Source organism: Serinus canaria, chromosome 1 (assembly GCF_022539315.1).
Source record: "Serinus canaria isolate serCan28SL12 chromosome 1, serCan2020, whole genome shotgun sequence".
Taxonomy (NCBI): Eukaryota; Metazoa; Chordata; class Aves; order Passeriformes; family Fringillidae; genus Serinus; species Serinus canaria.
Window position 1 is genome coordinate 93,935,174 of NC_066313.1, and position 20,136 is coordinate 93,955,309.

Genomic DNA, 20,136 nt, shown 5'->3' on the forward strand with positions numbered 1-20,136 from the left:
TCAAGTAAGGTAAATTCTAATTTTTTATAGGAAAATATTAAAATCTTCCTAAGAACTCATTTTAATAGACTTGAATATATTTGAACTTTTTTTATAATATGGCAAATTTCTATTGAGCTGATTTTGAACTTCCATTGTGAACTAAAAGCCACTTAAGAACTGCAACAGATCACTTCCACCAACTCAGAGCCATGTTTCAAATCCAATAAAAAATGTCCTTCTTTGTTCTAGTTTGACTGATTCAGGTTTGCTTCTTCACAGATTATTCTGATAGATTGTTCAAAAATAGTTTTCAAAACATGTGCTCTTGAATAATTCCTTATTTTGATATTAGTCTTCTGAACTTCAATCCAGTTACTCCTGGGGAACTACTCTTTTATAAATCAGACTGACTCTGACATACAGAAAAGTCATCTGTTCCAGCTATCCTGCACTAGGATTTTTCACACAATAAGATTTTATCTTTTAAACAAAGATTGTCTTGCTTACACATAGTCAGAAAAGATAGAAGGGCAGGTGGCAGAAAAAGCATCTTAGAGGAGGGATGTCAGAGCACCTTCTGAAAGATGCTAAGGAAGTGTGACTGGATCGAGTCTTTACAAGTCAAGATAAATCATTTGGTTAGAAAAAAACCCTTTTTTAACTCAAAATTAATATGGCTACATTGCTTATTCTGTATCCTTTCAAATGAAGGCAAATGCTGCAAAAATACCATGGTTTTCAGCTGTCTCCTTGAAGGCAATAATTTAAATTGAAGAGACTGCCAGAACAAAGTGAGAAAGCGTGCCCTTGGGCTGACATACCTCACAGAAGCTTTGGCAATGGTTTTTCTTCAGGTCCCAGGACTCTTTGCAGGGCTCCAGGCACTAGGAAGAATCAGGAGGCAGAGAAGTGTCAGAAAGAGAATGAAATAAACAACCACAAATAACCCTATTTCTTCTCCAGTTTCTCGGCCCACAGGAAGTTAATAATCCACTTCTCCTGGGGACAAAATTGTGTCATTGAGTCATGATGTCAGAATAAGGTCATGAGAAGTCATGGTTAGATCACAAGAAATATTTTCAGTATTTCTTACAGTTCAAGGCAGTTGACTCACTTGTCTATTATGCCATCCTATTTTCCAACTTACTGGATGTAGGTCTTAATACCATCTAACACCATGTTCCTGGATCACAGAGACAATGCCAAAAGCACTGCTCTAAACTACAGAAAGTGAAATCTTCTCCTCACTGTCCAGCCTAAAGTAGACAGGCACATTTCCTTCCCAAGCAAGAAACTACTTCATCAAGGTATGGAGTAAACTCAGCAGAGGTTAGAACACAACTTCTGTATAAATGGATAATGTTCACTGGTCTGTTAGCAAAATCACTTTATTTCACGTACCATATTATCATTATTTCACTTTCAACCTTTGTTGCAATGGTTACACAGAGAGCTGAGGCTCAGAGCTAAGCTTCACACAGCATAAAGAAAAATCACACTGTTAAGAGCATTTACAACAGCTGAAACATTAATTCAGATTCACATCCAGAAACCTTTTCTCTTCCTTTGTTAAACATAAAAAGTTGAAAAATACTAGCATTGTTGGGAGCTAATGACACTTACTCCTCCTGGTAATAGTGGAAAGATACTTATTGTACCAAAACTGAAGGCCTTTGACATGCAATGCAGTATTTATATAGTTTCCTTTTATACACAGTATTAGATTGTATCAATATACATTTATGCTATTCAAAATCAAACATGAATACATATGGACTGGTCCTCAGTGGTACACCTGTATCATCAATAAAAACAACAGTGTTTTAAAGTTAAGCATTTTTCTTACTAGCAACAAAGCCTAAAAATGTAATAAAAACCATTAGTCACAGAGGCTATGTATTTCAGAAAAAAATATACCACAAGCATTTTTTATATATATATATATATATATATATATATATATGTATATATATATATATATTTAGACTCAGTTTCTAGCTCTTCAAAATTCACATGTCATATACAGATTAATTAGAAGGATACATTATAAAATGTCACTGAAGTCAGTAAATTCAATTAATTCCACAGTGTTGTTCCTCCTGTGGCATAGATACTGCACATTTGAGCTCAATTCCACTGTAATGTCATTTTACAGCTCTCCTGTTCAATGAATTTAGTCCAAAAATTACTGAGGTATAAGTGGTTTAAACAGAAAACGAGAGACATTTCGACCATTCTGTGACTTTGTCAGTGATGCCCAAGACTGCCAGGTTTGTTCAAGGTGTTTGAACCAGTCTGTATCTCCAGTGCAAGTCAGGCTCTAGCACCTGACATCACCTGTGGCTGTCACTGTTTCAAAAGTCACTCAAAATTGCTTAAAAAAGCCCAGGCTGCTTGCACTGGGCCCCAGCAGCTCCTGCCTCAGGACAGGCAGAGACAATGGGCATCCTCAAGGGATGATGGACAAGATGAACCAGGGCTGAGCAGTACCCTGCAGTTCAACTACTCTTGGAATATGTCAAGGAAGAGAGATGATGGAGCCTGTCATAAGGCCTGCATAGGCTCTTACAGGGTACACCCTTACCTAAACACTTACATAAACAAAAATAATCTCCCTATTCCTGCTGTATGAGGAGTCCCCAGAGCACTGGGCTAGCCTGGAACCATGGGCAGCTGCAGAAGCTGACTGCCTGCCTTTAGTGGAGCTGTACCACTGCACCATGTTGGGTGAAGAGAGTGGAGCTGTACCACTGCACCCTGTTGGGTGATGAGAGTGGAACTGTACCACTGCACCATGTTGGGTGAAGAGAGTGGAGCTGTACCACTGCACCATGTTGGGTGAAGAGAGTGGAGCTGTACCACTGCACCATGTTGGGTGAAGAGAGTGGAGCTGTACCACTGCACCCTGTTGGGTGAAGACAGTGGAGCTGTACCACTGCACCCTGTTGGGTGATGAGAGTGGAGCTGTACCACTGCACCATGTTGGGTGAAGGTAATGGAGCTGTACCACTGCACCATGTTGGGTGAAGAGTAGCTGCTAGCAGACAAAAAAGTTGCCAAGATCTGGACATGTCTTGCTAAAGAAATAGCTATTAACCTTTCAACAGTAAAGATGAGGACACCTCACAAACAGCAGTCTGTGCATTTATCCTCTTGGCTAACCTGTTATGATGCTTCCCTGAAGTGGGAAGTAGAAACATTGAAAGCTTGGATCCAGGTCTCACCTTTGAGTCCTTGACTTAAAATGTAAACGAGCTGAGATCCTGAGATCTCTCCCACTGCCTGGTGATCTGATTTAGGATAAGAAGCAATCTGGGCAGAGAGCAGCTGGCAGCTGGTTTGGGCTCTACTTTATCTAATAAAAAATACCTTGCAGGCATAACCACCTGCCCACAGAAGCTAAGCTTAGGCATGAAGATGGCAGACCTCCAGCAGGCAGCAGGGCAGTGGCACAGGGAGCACCCCAGGTGCCACTGGTCCCTTGGAGCCACCAGCCACCCTGCCCTGGCACCACACGTGGGCTCTGCACTGCTGAGGCAGGATGAGACATGGGACACAGCACTGAATATTATGGGACAGTGGCACTGGTCAGAGGATCATGGGTGTCAATCACAGTGGCCTTGATGACTCAAGTCCTCCTAAAGAACTTGTTTCATCAAACCCAGTGCTTAAACCTGGAAGTTGGAGGCTTTTTTCTTCATCCAGACTGCTGCAGAGTGATTATTCTTTTATTACGATGTACTAAGCAATTGTATCAAAAGCCAAAACAATTGCTTATAGAAAGCATCCCAGTATTTGTCATCTCTCAAAGTTTGGGGGGTGGGAGGGTGAGTGTACATTTACACACTCTCCCAGGTACAAATCTAACCTGATGATACAAACCTGCTGATATTTAGACTGCATAAAATTAGAAACAAGAACATAATACTGCTTCATTGAAGGAAAAAGAGTCGTGATTACTTTAAAATATTTTGGATTGCATTTTTTATTTCATCTTTCAAAAAAATGTGTATTTAAGGGTCATGTTAGAGAATTTCATGTTAGAGAATTTTCTATTCTAATTTTTAATCTATAAATAAAGCTACCAGGAGACTAGCATATGATGCATGCCATTTACATTAGTTACTAAAGGGGTTTTCAAAATAAGTCTACTAACACTTTTGCTTGGGAAATGATGCCTTTGACCTGAGTGGAAGAGAACTACACCAAGAGAGCACTTTTAATAATCTAATGAATTGCAAAACATAATTTAAGTACTGAAATAAATATTTATTCAATTACTATATATTTATTAAAATATCATATTTAAATTAAATGGCTGAAAATTACATATTTTAACTATTTATACAACAAAAAAATTATTTCTGTCAGAGTAAAAGAGACCATCCACAATACTTTTGTCTAAAAAGGCTTTTTACTTCATCAGAGTAGAAACTAAGACATATGCAATCTGTCACAAAAGCAATGGAATCTAAGTATTACAGCTGGACTAAAATTATCCTTTTCATTATCATTCACCATTGCCACTGCTCCAGTGGCAACAGCAAGGTCAGAAATTAATGGCTTGTACAATACATACACATTATATATACAATATAAGTGTTTTGCTGTCTATGGAACTTAATTATATGGAACTTAGATGGTTGGGAGGAAAAAAAAAGGAACAAAACAGCTTTCACTGTACAATCTCCTAATAACTGGCCATGCATAAGAACAAGTACCTGAAAAATGCATTTGTTCTCTACATAGAGAACAGAGTCAGGAATTTACCCAGAGTCAAGGGAGAATATAGTGTTCATCAGCTCTAGAGAGAAATATTTTGTGATGGGCACATTTAAATATACAATTGCAACCAATGGAACCACAAGAAAAGCGATTTTGAATCTGCAAATCTCAGCACAGTGGCAGTAAACACAACATAAAACAGAAATAGGCAGCAAGAGAGAAATAACTATTTTGATATTTGGGGTTTTTTACACATCTTTAACGTTTTAAAGATGCTTTTTAAACACCTTTAAGATGTTTTTAAACATCTTTCTGTTTCTCAAAAATCAGATTGTCAGATGTCTGAAGAATGGTAAATGGACATTTACCTAGTTCAAAGCAATGAATAGCATGGTAGCCTGGTGAAAAATATTAGAACTCTGGCTGCCCATTTGAGGAGTGTACATAATTTCTTGTCAATTCATTTTGTAAAAGTCTATTTACACATTTGTCTTTTCTGAGCTATTCATGTCCTAAACTTCTAGATGGGTATAAGATGAACAGCAAATTACCTGCATTCTGCATATTTAAAAGAAAGAAATGTTTGGTTCTGAAGGTGAAGTTAAACACATTTTATTAAAGATCCCTGTTCTATTTTTTTTAATCTGCAGTTTAAATCTCTTTCCCAAAAAACCACATATTACTCTATGTAATAAAATTAAAAGCTCACGTAAACAGGACTACATGCAGTGAGAATTTCAAGAGTGAAGAATCCTACACAGGCAGGTAGGTGAATCTCATTGCCCCAGTGGATCATTCCCAGTGCTCTGCAAGACCCACTCCATTGGGCAGCTCAACTGATTCCAAGGCTGCACATGAGCACTGCTCCATGTGAGTGGCTCATGGTATCACATGGTGCTGCACTCACCTTTCCTCATGACCAAGTGCCAAAGATGAGGCATTGAAGCACTTCAGCTATTTCAGCAATTTCGCGTGCTAATACACCCTATCAGGTCAGGCACACCCTGAACACATCTATCTTGCTTAAAATAAACTATTAGAAGTAAAGCTGACCTAAAAAATCAGTCAGTTACTCAGGCTGAAAAAAATCCATGAAGCCAAAGAGAAGGGTTCAACTGCAGAATCAGTAGGTGTCATATTAGCTAGTAGGTTGATGTATGCTGTTCAAGAAGCCTCTGAGCATTCTGTGAGATCCATTTTATGTGAGTCAGTCTCTTGCTTCTCTCTTTTCCCTCTCCTCCCTCATTAGCAGAATGAATCATCAGAACACTAGTCATCAGCTTTCTAGAACTCAGTGTGACATTGTGACATTTTAGCTCTGTGCTGGTTTAAGCTGGGACAGTTAATTTTCTTCACAGTACTAGTATGGTCTATGCTTTGCATTTGTGCTGGAAGCAGGGTTGATAACATGGGCATGTTTTTGTTACTGCTGAGCAGTGCTTACAACTGCTTACATACAGCACTAAGGCCTTTCCTGCTCCTCACCCCATCTCACCAGGGAGGGCTGGGGCTGCAGGCATTGGGAGGGGACACAGCAGGGACAGTGGATCCCAATTGACCCAAGGGATATCTATCCTATGCCATGGGGCATCGTGCTGAGCACGTAACGATGGGGGAGGAAGAGAGGGCAGGGCATTCAGAGGGATGGCCTCTGTCCTCCCAAGTCACTATTACATGTGATGGAGCCTGGCTTTCCTGAAGAGGGCTGAACACCTGCCTGTCCATGGGAAGCAGTATATAAATTGGTTTGCTTTGCTTTGCACAACTTCTACTTTACCTATATAACTCTGTTTCTCCCAAACCACAAGTTTTATCACTTTTACTCTTCTGAATCTCTAGCCCCATCCCATCATGGGGGGAGCTGATGAGAGGCTGTGTGGGGCTTAGTTGTCAGCTCGGTTTAAACCACAACCAACTTCTAAACCTCAGTTACACAATGTAGACTGGCAGAGGTCTACATATCTGCAAAACTTTGAAAGCCTAATAGAAACAACTGTGAAACATAATCTTTTTGTGTAAAATAATAGTTTCATGTGGCTACCTGGAGTTACTCCTCTGTTTATGTTAAAAAGGTTCTCATGAGAATTACACTAATAATATATTTCCCTTGTAGCTGAATAAACAAAAGGGTTAAATGACAGAGAATGGTTCCCTGTCTGTGCTGCCTGTTTTCTCTCCCGTAGGTCAGTGAGCATCACGATTTGGTGAAAAGGAGTGATTTTGTATTCAAGGATCAAGTCTTAATTAAATTAGTTACAGTTGGGGTTATTCTGTGACATTATCATGTACACTGGGAATCCAGCTGATATTGTCTAAAAGTATTGCTAATTGTAGAGCCAGTTTTGAATGAAAGCCAGATCTCAGGTTTTAAATAGTTAGGGGGTTTTAGATTTCTTGAAATGTGTTTTTTGTTGTTATGTATCAATGACATCCTGGTGTGGATTGTGGTAGGATAGATGATAAGGAACAGGTTGCTAATGTGGAATTTATCATCTGCAAGTACTACTTTATTCTAATTCATAAATGTTTATCTACATATATAAAGAAAAGGAAAAATCCTTAATTTGAAACCAACATTCAGACAGTCTAATCTTATGTTTTAGGGCTAATAATGATTGTGCTGTACTTTTTAGATGTCTACTGCTCAGAACAAGAACACAACAAAATGGCTGGGACAGAAATGAAGGGATTGGAGACTCTGTTGAAGGTGCAGTTACATCTACCTTAACTATTCTGAATCCTCAACAACTGTAAGGTAAAACAATGAAGCACAAACCTCCAGGGTCCTAGAGTAGCAATTACGAACTGACAGGGACAAGGAACAGCAGCCACGTGGCCACCATCACATTAGATTGTAACACACCACACAAGGGTGCACCTGCAGGTTGGGATTCATCTGAGATGGACACCCCAAGAGACTTCCCTGGTTAATTCACATGGGACCTCATGCAAAGCAACTTGGCATTAAAAGTATCCAGGGTTAGGTTGTAGGAATACAGCATTTTGTCTTGAGTTCTAACATCAAAACATAAGAGGGAGTATAAGCTATTCAGCACTGACCTCAGTCAAGAAGCTATTTCCTGGCAGATTTTAGTACATCCTTTATGAAAAGAATAACAATACTGAATAACAGAGACACAAAACATATTATATATGAAACTGAGATTTATTTTTAATAATTCTTATCTAAGGAGGATGACATATACAACCTGCAGGTGAAATACAGAATTCAGACATATCACTCACTTTAGATAAGAAATAATTTTTAGAATTGCATTTCTCAACCAGCATTAAAAAGTTTAACTTCTGGTTTCACATCCAAGAAGTGTGCTCTCAATAAACAGGAAAGGGTTTCTGCAGATGGGACTGTCAGTGTCCCACAGCAGTCCACTGCAACCTTCACTTCACCAAGCCAAGCAGAACATACCTACAAGTATTTTCCAAATAGAAAATTCTGAAAGACATAGGAAAAATATTCAAAATAATATCCAGATGAGTAAGAGAGAATACATGACACATTTCTTTGAAGCTCTATTTTGCTACTTTAGCAGAGATGTGGTCAAAACCTTGAGTACAGCTCTGCTCACTCAGCCTCTTACAAGGCTTAGAAACACAGCTAGTGAAGCAGCCTAGAGCAGTTCTAGGTGCAACTGTCTCCTATTTGTTACCAGCACTTTGGAGAGTGGCCTGATCCTTCAAATGATTATTTCAGAGCAGAATGGAACATTTCTGAGAAATTCAACTGGGTGCAAAGTATAGTTTAAACTTCTATAGCAAATAGCTGCATTTGGTGTGTATTTATTTTACTTGGGTGTGGAGGGACTGAAAGCACACACAGAGACAGGCATTACCACTCTCCACAGTTATGCAAACTTACTAGTATCAAATTAGGACTTAGAGTAAAGGAAATATTCAGAAGAGCCAATTGTTGGTTATCTAACAAAAACATGAGCTTACAACATTTATTTTTCTTAATTGCCCAGTTCATTTCAGTACACAACATCAGGGTGCCAGTCCCACGATATTAACTGTTAGCAATCTGAGTTACTGAATACCTTCAATACCCAAGCAAATAAAGGAAGCCTTATGATCTATAGGATCTGCCTAGGAACAGTACCAGTATTTCCTGGAACAGAGATAGGGAAAGGGCTAGTCACAGTATATCAGTTAAGTCTGTCAGACCTTTAAATATACAAAGTAGCATTACAGGCTTTGTTCCTAAAATTATGGCACCAGAAAGACCAAGATCGTTGCCAAGAACTTCAGGTCAAATATTCTGGAAGTCCATGTAGCCTTTGTTGTTAATTCCCAAAATTAAACAGAAAGTAAAAGGTGCCAGAAAAGTTATACACATACTGAAGGCAAGAATCGCTGAAAGTGTTGAAAAAGGAACTGTTTTGACATTAAAAATTTGAAAAGTATATTACTATTGAAAAAATAAATAAATAAATAGAAAAAGAAAGAGGGGAAGTCATACCATCACACTTCAGCTGAAATGTAGCACTTTCAACCATAATCCTTTTAGAATGAAAACAACTTTCAACTCTGACAGCTTGGTATCTATCTGTATAGCTCAGTTGTCTGGCATGTCAAATTTTGCCAGCAGAAGTGTTTGTTTGAAAGGATAGAATAATCCTAAGACTCTTTTCTATGTTTCTATTCTTTGTTACCAAGTCAAAATCATGGCCATCGATGTCCAGAGAAAGTTGGCTCCCAAACATTAGCTCATTCCTGACCAGTTCTTGTCAAAATTTGTTTACAAGGTTTTGTTCCAGCATATGAAACAGGAACATGTACTTTCTTCTCTTTTTCTGCCTCATAACATGAAGTTTAACAGTCACCAAAGAACAATGCGAGCTCTTATTTTGCCTGATTTTGAAACATGGAATTGAACTCAAATCTCTTACATTAAAGATTAATCTTCTAAACATGGAGTATTTGATGGAGGCTTCTCTCTCAAGTTGTTTCCTCTTGTATAAGCAATGAGTTCTTCTCTAGAACAGAGACTTAAATGTCAAGCTTTCATCACGAAGAGGTATGCCCTAGCAGCATTTCTGATCCTCCTGGAGTTTTTTTGAAATGTTTAGAATGGGTACAAATATTTTGGCTCTTTCTCAGTGCCATGGCTGTTCCACCACCACTTCTTTGCTACAGAGATAATACTCTCTTATATTCTCTGCTTTTTTTCACATCTTTGATTCATCTACCAACCAACTATGGACTGAAAACTGTTGTTCTAATTACCCCTATTCAGACTGTTGCCTCAAAGACCATTTCCCTATCCTTCTGTTACCTTGCTTCTGTGTGCTGCACCAAGAGCCAGTAATTCAGGTTTTTTTTCAAACCCCTTCCTAGCCCTTATTCTAAATCTCTACATTCTGAATTTTCACCTATCAAGATGTATTGGCAAAATGCTATGAAACAGCAAGTCAAGCCTGATGCACAAATGCACACACAAAATATATACTGCAGCAAAGAGCATAAATTATTTTAAATCCAACTAAGAGGGATACACTTGAAAAACATTGAGAAGCTCTCTGTAACAGACTCCTTCTGATAGTGGTAATAGCTTTAATTAGTTAGTGCCTTCCTGCTTCTTTCTGTGCTATTGCCTACACACAGACTTCTTTGGCAGTGTAGCTGCTGTATTAATGAACAATGACATGAGCTCCCTGAATTGAGCAATATTAGCAGTTTTGCTTCTCTGTCCAAACTTTCTTCAGGCTGCAGTCCTGCAGTGCGGTTTACCAATAAAGTGATTTGCCATGTTTGCATCTGTTCCACCAATCTGTCATAGATCAGTCAACCTTTTCCTTTCTGCTTTAAAAGCTTCTCTGAGATTGCATCTGGAACTTACACAGTAAGCAACACAATTAGAAAATTTCCACCTGTGTGTCCCTACTGTTTCTAGGCCACTGTTCCCTGCCACCTCTTCCATGCAAATAGAATAAAAATAAGAGTAATATTTACTGCTAACAACACAAGGCTGCACAATGTAACAGCTTTTCCATTCCAAATATTAGAATTGTGGATGGACTTGCATCAGTTGTTTCCAGCAGCAGTGACAGTGCTCAGCTCACAGATAACTTTACAGTTGCACTTGATGACCTTAAAGGTCTATTCCAACATAAATGAATCTATGATTCTATAAAAAATAAGCCCATCCTATGTACTAAAATGTCTCTCTCATAAACTGCCTTTTCATTTTCTAATAGTTGACCATTTGCTTTAGAGATTACATAATACTTTTAAAGTAAAAGTGAGCATAAATATTTTGACATTTTATATATGTAAAGAATTTCCATTGAGAAAACATCATTCTTTTAATTTTAAACAGTCAAGGAAAAGCCTCTTCAAGCTGGCACTTTCCCCTTCCAATCTGTTACAAGGCAGATTCAGAAAGCCACACACAGTCTTGTTATAAACACCATCTTGCTGTGCAACTTAAAGTGTCTGTCAGAGCAGCGTTGCTCTCTCCAAGAAAAGTCAGTTTTTTTGTTGCCATTTTATAAATGAGTTAAACTAGTGAACTCTTCTGATAACAGATGACTTGCCTTATACATCACCCTGCAAATTCACACATACATTTCTGAATGAGAGAGCCGCAACTAAATGTTCTTTTTGCTTGTATCCACCACAGTTCTATGGTTTTATAGACCACCGAACAATCAGAGAGGACAAAAAAAAAAGGGAGGCCCTCTTTGTCTAAATCGTTACTTTGTTTCTCTCCCCTGGCTTTCCATTTCCCTCCCAGCACTACCATCACCATCAGAAACGACATATTCCGCATTACTAAACAGCAAGAGCCATGGGGCTTTTCACTTCTAATTTCACGCCACAATAAAATGCAGTGGTTGTTTCACTGGGGGACCTGAAAAGCTTTCCTTTGTGGGGCTGCTCTGACCGTCAGGTTCAGCATCACACGCTGGCAGCAGGCATCTGTGCGCCCCTCTTCACGCAATTATGGCAAAAAGGGAAGGAAAAGGAACAGAAAAATTAAAAAGGAGGTTGTCTAGGAAAAAAAATATTAATCCCTTACTCTGAAGCGTGCATTCTGCTGCCTGGCCTAAATAGTTTTAAATATATCTCTTCTCCACCTCATTGATAGACCAATCTATCTAATAATAACAACTTTAGAAAGTTTTCATTGTACTCAGAAGTTATGCTTGTTGTTCTAATGAAAATCTGTTGACCTAAAGTACACTGATGATACAAATATCTGAGAGGAAGGAAAAAAATCTAAGGACAACAAATTTGGAATTTTTTGAATTTCAGAGTAAACCAGTGAAAATGATTAGCAATAACAAACAAGTATGGTACTCTACAGGTACTTTTAGAATTGCATTCTATTTATGTAATAGAAATATTGCCTAGTTCTATAAAAGCAGAAGCTGTAATTCCATTAATCTCAAGCACAACAGGAAGAAAAAGGCAAAAAGGTACAGGAAATTCTGATAAGTTTTCTACATTTGTCTTGGCTTTTTCAGATATATTCCCTCTATACACTGAATGTTTTTCTGTCCTGTGTTTAGAAACCCTATTGTATTCATTGAATCTTTTGTGAAGAGACAATGTGAATCCTTTCAAAATAATCTCTTCATGTATCTTAACACAGTCTAATGAAACACTGACATTACCAAAATTCTTTTCGTTTACATAATAATTCATAAAATAAACACTGCTTGGGAATACTTTAAAGGTTAGATAATTTCACATATTAGTTGAAAAATTAAATCTAAATTACGGGAAAATAAATCTAAAATAACTATTTTGTTTCAAAGTATTTTCAAGGTATTAAAAAAATGCCTTCTCTCATTATTTTTCAATGCATGCTACACATGAGCAAAGAAGGCTACAGATCCATACTAAATTTCTTTATCTCTAATTTTTATGGGTTTTTAGGTTATGCAATGAGCATAAGCAAATCTAAATCCATAATGCCATCAAAACAGGGGCAGTCCTGAACTGGGACTGGCTCCTGCTAGCCCACTTCTTTTGATGTAAATGTGCTAAAAGAGGCATTCTAGATGAAAAAATTACCAGTTTTTAGGTAAGCAAACTTCCCCATTCAACTCACTCTGTAGTCTCATAAAAAATCAGAAGTTTGGGTTGGGGACTTGGGCAAAAAGGAAAGAAAGAGGAGTCTGTAAACACCACTTTAACTGAGAGTCTGAACCTAAAACAGCTTAAGCCAGCCATAAAACCACAGTCTAAAAACCAACTAATATCTGATTTTCCCTCCAAGGCTGAGTAATGAAGGTTAACATTATGGTGCTGAGAGGTAAGCAGGACAAACTGGCAGCTGAGTTAATAAATAAATAGTTCTCATTAAACCGTCATAGAACATAAACTGTTAAATCAAACTTCAGCCTTGTGCTAGAAGAATCAAGCTGGATACATTTACCCTGTCATAGTCTGGGACAGACTACTGGGCATTTCTACTTCCATTTCTACTTCCAAGACAGAAGGGAAGACAACTTGGCTGTCCAGACTGTCACAGGCTGCACCACAGGAGTACACTCTGCTTTCAGTGCACATGAATTTTATAGTTCACCTCTGCAGCTCAAACTGGCATCACTACATTTCATCACTGTATAAACTTAGATTGATAACTGGGCAAACAAAATTCTGCCAAAGCTTTTCTTAAATTTGAAATTTAGCTGATAGGTATCACACATCATTCCTAAAAGTACTCTTGAATTGTGACTCAACAGATGTGGGGTTTTTTTCACTTTAACTTGGAAGCTGTGCATTTTAATTCATTATCCACTGATTTCAAATGTTATTCAAACACACTGATCTTTACTGTCATAAACTGCAATACATAAAGGCAAAGATTTGGAGTAATACACTTCTAGACATCCTAAAGTGAGCTATCACAGCACGCAGATGTAAAGATGATGAAATGATCTTTAACACTTAAACTTGATGATCTTTCCAACCTAAATGATCCCATGACTGTTTGAAATGGAATATAATTGTGATAAAGTTGATGCTGTAGCACAGTAAAAAAAATGTTCAGTGGGCATTTGGGGAATGTAATGCTTCACCTGGTTTTCTGGCATTCATCTTAACAGGAGTCTTGAGCAAGTTCTCAGAGGAATCAAAGAGTAAGATTATGGAAGCAAGCTGGCATTAAGCCCCCAGAGAACAACTGTCTTCAAAGCAGCACATTGCATAGCACAATGCTGGCAGATGAAATGGATAGCTTGCCTTTTTATGCAAATATATGCAAGGAAAGGCACACTAGTTAATGAACTACAGCCAAAGGGTCTGAACCAGAAGTCATAATTCCAGATTAAATCAGCACAGATTGCAGGTGCCCATCAGTCTCAGGAACTGACTCTCTCTGATTGCTCAGAGGCATCCTAAATCTCACAGTAAGGCATGTCTAGATAAGAGCACCAGAATGCTCAGTGTAGTATAGAAAGCATGTAGCTGTGAGCTGGCCTGTAGTTACTGTCATTGTAAACTGCAAAACTTGACAATCCTGAAAAATACTTTACTTGAGAGCTCTGGAGTTGCAGCAGCTCTAACTGGATGATTTGGCTTTTTACCACACATTTCAAAAAAAAACAGGGTTAGGTTGTGATAAGATGGCAGGTTGGAGGACTCCCTGCAATTGGAAGAAAGAAAGCAATGACACAATTGACAAAGGAAATAGAAAAGGGGAGCTGAAAACACAGTCCTGCAAACCTTTCTGTGTGAAGTCATCTGTAAGGACTGCATTACATCCTCGAGGGTAAATTAATGTGTAAGCAAATACTGCAGCTTTTCACTCAGTCAGGATATTACCATGTTTTTTATTTTCTAATAGCTTTATTTTCTCTACAGCTCTTTTAATGAAATCTTCTAGGGATTTTCTTTTATTAGTTATATTTGCCTTTTGAAACCAAACATCAGGAAAGAAAGTACCAAGTACCACTGCCCATACACAGATAACAATATCCAATACCATTTGTAGCTTCCAGCTGCTATTCCTGAAAGCCAGAATTTTTCTTAGGTATCTCACACCTGCCAGCCCTACAGGGATGCCTCCAAAGAGGCCCCAATGGAACCAGGTGTTCATGTGTAAAAAACAGTATGTCCCTTCTGCAGGATTCTGTCTCAGGTATCTAAGCTGCACAAGACAGGTGAGACAGGGACTGAACTTGTCAATGGCTCATGGGGATCTCACCAATCCAGTCAATGGCATGTGAAAAACCACTCAGTGGATGACACCCAGGTGCTTCCTATAGGGCAGGATAATGATCCCTCTGGAGGTTACTAACTTGTTGACAGCATTCTGGCTATCTCCATCACATAATAACTGTATAAAATTCAAGATTCAGGTGTCTGAATCTCAAATCCTATCAGTGGTCAAAGTATTGTTAATTTGATTGGCATGGTGGAATTATAGGGTTGAGTAACCACTTCTTACCCAGCAACTGTAATATTCCAGAATATTCCTGAAAACAGAAGACTTCTTTAACAACTATTTCAGGCAGACATTTATAATCCTGTAGCTATATTCTGTTTCTTAAATACAAGAACACTCAGATAAGTAGATAGAAAACTTCTCAAGATGAGACTTCTGTACAAGTCATAAAATATAATTCTTCACCACCAGTCACATGATTTTACATGCCACCTGATTTTACTCATATTTATTCCCTCAACAAAATTTTAATTTATATAACTTTATATTGCTGTTACATTTCAAATATGTTTAGGTCTATATATGGAACCAACAAGACACTAGTTTTTGGTTATTCAAGAAAATTGTCCTTGTCTTTTTATTTATTCCACAGTACTTCTTTGGGCAAATTGCTGGAGGTTAATATATAAGCACCTTAGGGTAACCATCTTGAATAAATTTGTCTGAATAAATGCATCAATTGATAAAGTATAATAAAAACAAATTCTCTATTTTCACTAACCTCAGTAAAAGTTAGATAAAACTTGCCTACTACCATGAAAAATTGCCATGGCCTAGAGAAAAAACTACTAGTACACTGAAAATGTTTATAGAATTACTTGTAACATAGAATAGATATACAGTCTTTATTGTAAATGCCAATTGTTACAAATCAAATCAGGAAAAAATAACCCTTTCAGGGAACAGCTCAAAACCTTTTGACTAGAGGTTTTAGATACATGAGAATGAAGAATATTTCAGGATTTGACAACTAAAAACATCTGAATAATGCCTGACTGAAGAAATATAATCCCTCTGTTCTGCATTTTACAATTGCCTAATGGAAAGCTATAAAAGTTTGCATGCATCTGACAAATGTGCTCTTCAAGTATCCTAAAATTGCTTACACATTCATAAAGAAACAACCTCAGTATCAGAGACCTAATTTTACTTCAATTAAAACATGCAATCTTCATTAAAATTAGTAGAAGCTGTCTAGGCAATCAAGGAGACAGATTTTGGCTCAAAGTATCTTAACAATAATTTATGTATTTGGCACAAATTCCAAAACAACATTTAGGCCAAGCCACTTATATAAACAATCTTTCTAGTCATATTCTTACAAAAGGTAAGAGCAGTAACAGCTGTCAGAGCTCATTGTCCAAATACATCTATCTCTTTTTCATTTTAACCTCTTAGACTAATCTATACCTGAATTTTTAAGACACTTCAAATAATGTCTTTTTCATTTCCCTCCATGAATAAAATTTTCCTTCAGACATTAAAAGAGGCTTAAAGATTCTATTATTCTAAATTGTGGTCATTACAGTAGATTTACTTACATCTTTCTCATTCCCTTCATGCATTTTCTTGCTCAGTATCTACTGCAGTCCTTTCCAAGCCTGAAGATGACCAACAAAGATGAACATCGAGATATTTTCAAAATAAGTGCTTTTCCAGCAAGGGAGCATCACTGTAGGCAGACATGGACTTCATCTGTGTCAGAAAATCTAAACTTCTTGTGTATATCTCAGGCTTTATTTTGGTTACTACGACACATGATATATACAAAATCATTCTAATCTAGAGGAATCTTACAACACCATAAAATGTGCTCTTTAAGGCAGAGCCTATTACAGTTAAGTTGAAACAGTCTGTGCCAGTAAAAGCCCTTTTATGCCATTGTAATTACATCCCTGTAAGTATTTTGATAGAAAAGTATTGAAAAGCTCTATACTGCCAAACCAGCTGCTGATAAAATTCTGTATTTGTCTCCTCTCCTGGACCTGACAACAGTATGACAAAGGTACAGTGCTAAGGCCATTCAAGCATTCTTTAAAGTAGAACACTTCCAGCCAAGAACCACTATAGCTCAGTTCTGGAAAAATGTCACCATATCTCTTCAGGCAAAAATCCAGTCCAAGAAGCTGAAGAGAAAAAACATACCAGCCTCATCTGTAGTGCATTTTAAGTTAATTTATTAGCACTAACTGTTCTCAAGTAACTGACTTGCACTGCAAATACTATAATCTAAGGCTTTCTTTTAAGAGCTTTATTTTATTTCCTTCATGGATACTTTTGGCACATTTTGCCCTTTCCCAATGTAATAGTAGAACTAAATTTCATTTACTCTGCAAACTTTAATGTAATATCTCAGAAGAAAAAAAAATACTCTGAAGTTTGTTATGTGCCATATTAATAACTCAAACTGCTCCAGTTATTCTCAAGAAAGACAATCAGTCATTACATTTCCTATGTGAGTGTCCAAAAGCTATTTCCCCCATCATAGCATTTTACTGTCTTTTTTCTAAATGACAACTACCTTACAGCAAGATTTCTTTAATAATACACAGAAATGTAGTTTTAAAGGATTGCTTTGACCAATATAACAGAATACACAGTATAGAAGATAGGGACATTTCATGTTTGAACCATGTCTTCCAAAACATAGGAAAGCAACAGCAGATTAAACAGTGGCATTTACTGTCCAAGTCTGCCCAAGGAACACATAACCAGTCCAGAACACTCACCATCCTCTCCCTAAATATAAATATGCTTGAGAGTATGTATATGCTAAAGCTTTTCAGTTGTTTTTGTTTAGTTCCACACACACCACCATCATCACCACCACCCCCTTCAAATTATGCTAATGCCTTACAAAAGCTTTATTCAACTTTATGCAGATCATGCACAGCACAAGACCTGGAGTGGGTTTTACTTTCCAGTGTCTTGCTTCTTGCAGAGCCATTCCAACCAAGCACAACTCAAGTGACAGGAAAACAGAACAACAGCGTTTTCCAACTCGTTTAATTCAGTTTGGGAATGAGAGATGGTGTCTTTACAAAGCAAACACTGAAGGTTAAGTGAGGTATTAGTCAAGATGAAGTCCAGAAGTGGCTTTCTCACCCCCAGTTGCTAAGTACTGCAATTGAGAGGAGACATCACTCCCATTGTCCTTTGTAACCAGAGTGAGCAAGCAGCTGGCAGAGATGAGCAGGTGTGACTGTAAGAACAGCATAAACCAAACCAACCGTGGGCAGAAGCTCTGCTTCTGTCCTCCTGCTCTGTCTGGGCAGCCCACTGTGTTCGCTCTTTAGTACTTCAGTTTAAAAAGTAAACACACCTTTAGGCTGGCAGTGCTGAGAAGCCTCCACCTGCTCATCTCCCCTGCTCGAGCAGCTTCCAGCCAGATGTGTGAGCTGACCTTGCCCACTGGGATGGGACCAGGAGCTGAGGACAGGGAAGACTTGCCCTCCACACATCAACTGATACAGAAAACAGCCTTATGGACAGCCAACTCCAAAATGAATTGTGTCTTGGAAATTTTCTTTTTTCCTCATCCTTTTACTAAACAAAAAAATAATTTGGATTTTAAAGTGACCAATAAATAAATAAAAAATGAAACACTAATGTTTTTTTCTCCTGCATTTAGAAGATGTGAACTGCTGCCATAATCCTGAAAGCAAGGAGTATTGTATTTTAAAATAATAAAGCAAGATTTGCCCTATTTTTGCTCAAGTTCTCAAATACAGACACATAAATTTGAGCAATCTGAGAGTCAGAAAATGTACTCACAAAGAAGACCCTGATGTCACCATGCTGCTTATGACTGGTCTAATAAACAAATTTTCACACAGAAATTAAAATTATTATTATTATTTATTCATTAAATCATTGTTATACTGTTTAAATTGCTACCAATTCAGGCAAAAAGCTTATACACTTTAAGGCTGGACAATAGAGTTTGCAATAATATATTGTATATATCTCAACTTCTTACTTTATTTTCAATCTGACACCTGCATTAAGGAGCAAAGTCAAGCTTTTTATCCTAATCTCACATGTCCCCTCTGAAAGCAAGAAGTTATGGGAATTGGAGAATTTACCAGGTTTCAGTTCTGGCCTCCATGGTCTGCAGCAAGAATCTCAGCTGAGCTGTGAACTGTCCTTGCCTTTTTCCACTCTACAATAGCTCACCCTCCATGCCAACTACACACTCATTGCTCTGCATCTTCACAAGAGTTTTAGGCATATGCAACTGTTTTCAGAAATTCTCTTTAAAAAAAGCTCAGAAGTTTCTCAAGTGCTTCTCAACAACATGAAGAATCTAGTCTGAAGGAGAGAGAAAAATATCTCTTATCTTTCCTAAAACTGGTATCTTGGTAGAGAGCAAAAATATAAATTAATAGATCTTTATCAAACACTGAAAAGCTTAAAAGGGAAGAAATTAAGATCTATCACTGGTCAAATGAAAAACAATCAAAGGAAGGGCAAAGAATTGCATTCTGAAAACTCTATCATAAAAATAAGATTTTTAAAACAGAAAAAGATAATCACAAGTAACCAATAAGGCTTAGACTCACAGTCAACTGACACCAATGATATCTGCATTTACTTCAGCAGGCTTTCAATACAGCTATAATTGCTTTAATTGAGTCTTGAAAGATAACTTCTGATCATATCATACACATCATGATAATAGATAGTTGAAAACTGAGACTATTAATCACAAAAGGTCTTTTTTCCCCCACTCATTTACAATCTCTGTTGTTTGAACAAATTAATTTTCTGTAAATACTTATCCAAGTTTGCATTTTTTTCATCAGCAGCTTCCAAAGTAAAAGTTTTATATTGTTCAACTCTCTTTTTGCATTTGTTTACTCAAGGTGTGAAACAGTTTGCCCTCTAAAGAAAAGTTGCAATTCTGTCCTACCATTTCTTTCCAGTGCAATTAGTTTTACATTTTATCAGTGAAGGATTAGAAGATATTTTTTTCCACAGAGGAGCACATTTTTAGCATAATGCCAAAATATGAAACATTCAAAACTTTGTTTACTAAACTTCAGCAATTTTGAAGCAATAAATATTGTATGCAAATGTTCATATTTTATTTTTAAAATGTCTATAAAGCGGTGATTTTATTCATCTTGTGTCCTAATAGTCCTTGTCTCTACCTTTCAAAAACTACCCCAATTATTGAACAGGATTTAACAGTGAACTTTGTCTGCTGAAGCTTCTTAACAATGCAGAAT

General features: G+C 37.4%; 1 protein-coding gene across 1 annotated transcript in view; it reads right to left on the reverse strand.

Annotated features, from left to right (window-relative positions):
- Positions 1-20,136, reverse strand: part of ANOS1 (anosmin 1) — a 132,054-nt gene that overhangs the window by 61,704 nt on the left and 50,214 nt on the right. The window contains exon 3 of the mRNA XM_030234974.2: positions 804-866. Coding sequence (XP_030090834.1) covers positions 804-866 — 63 coding nt within the window. The remainder of the gene's footprint in view (positions 1-803; positions 867-20,136) is intronic.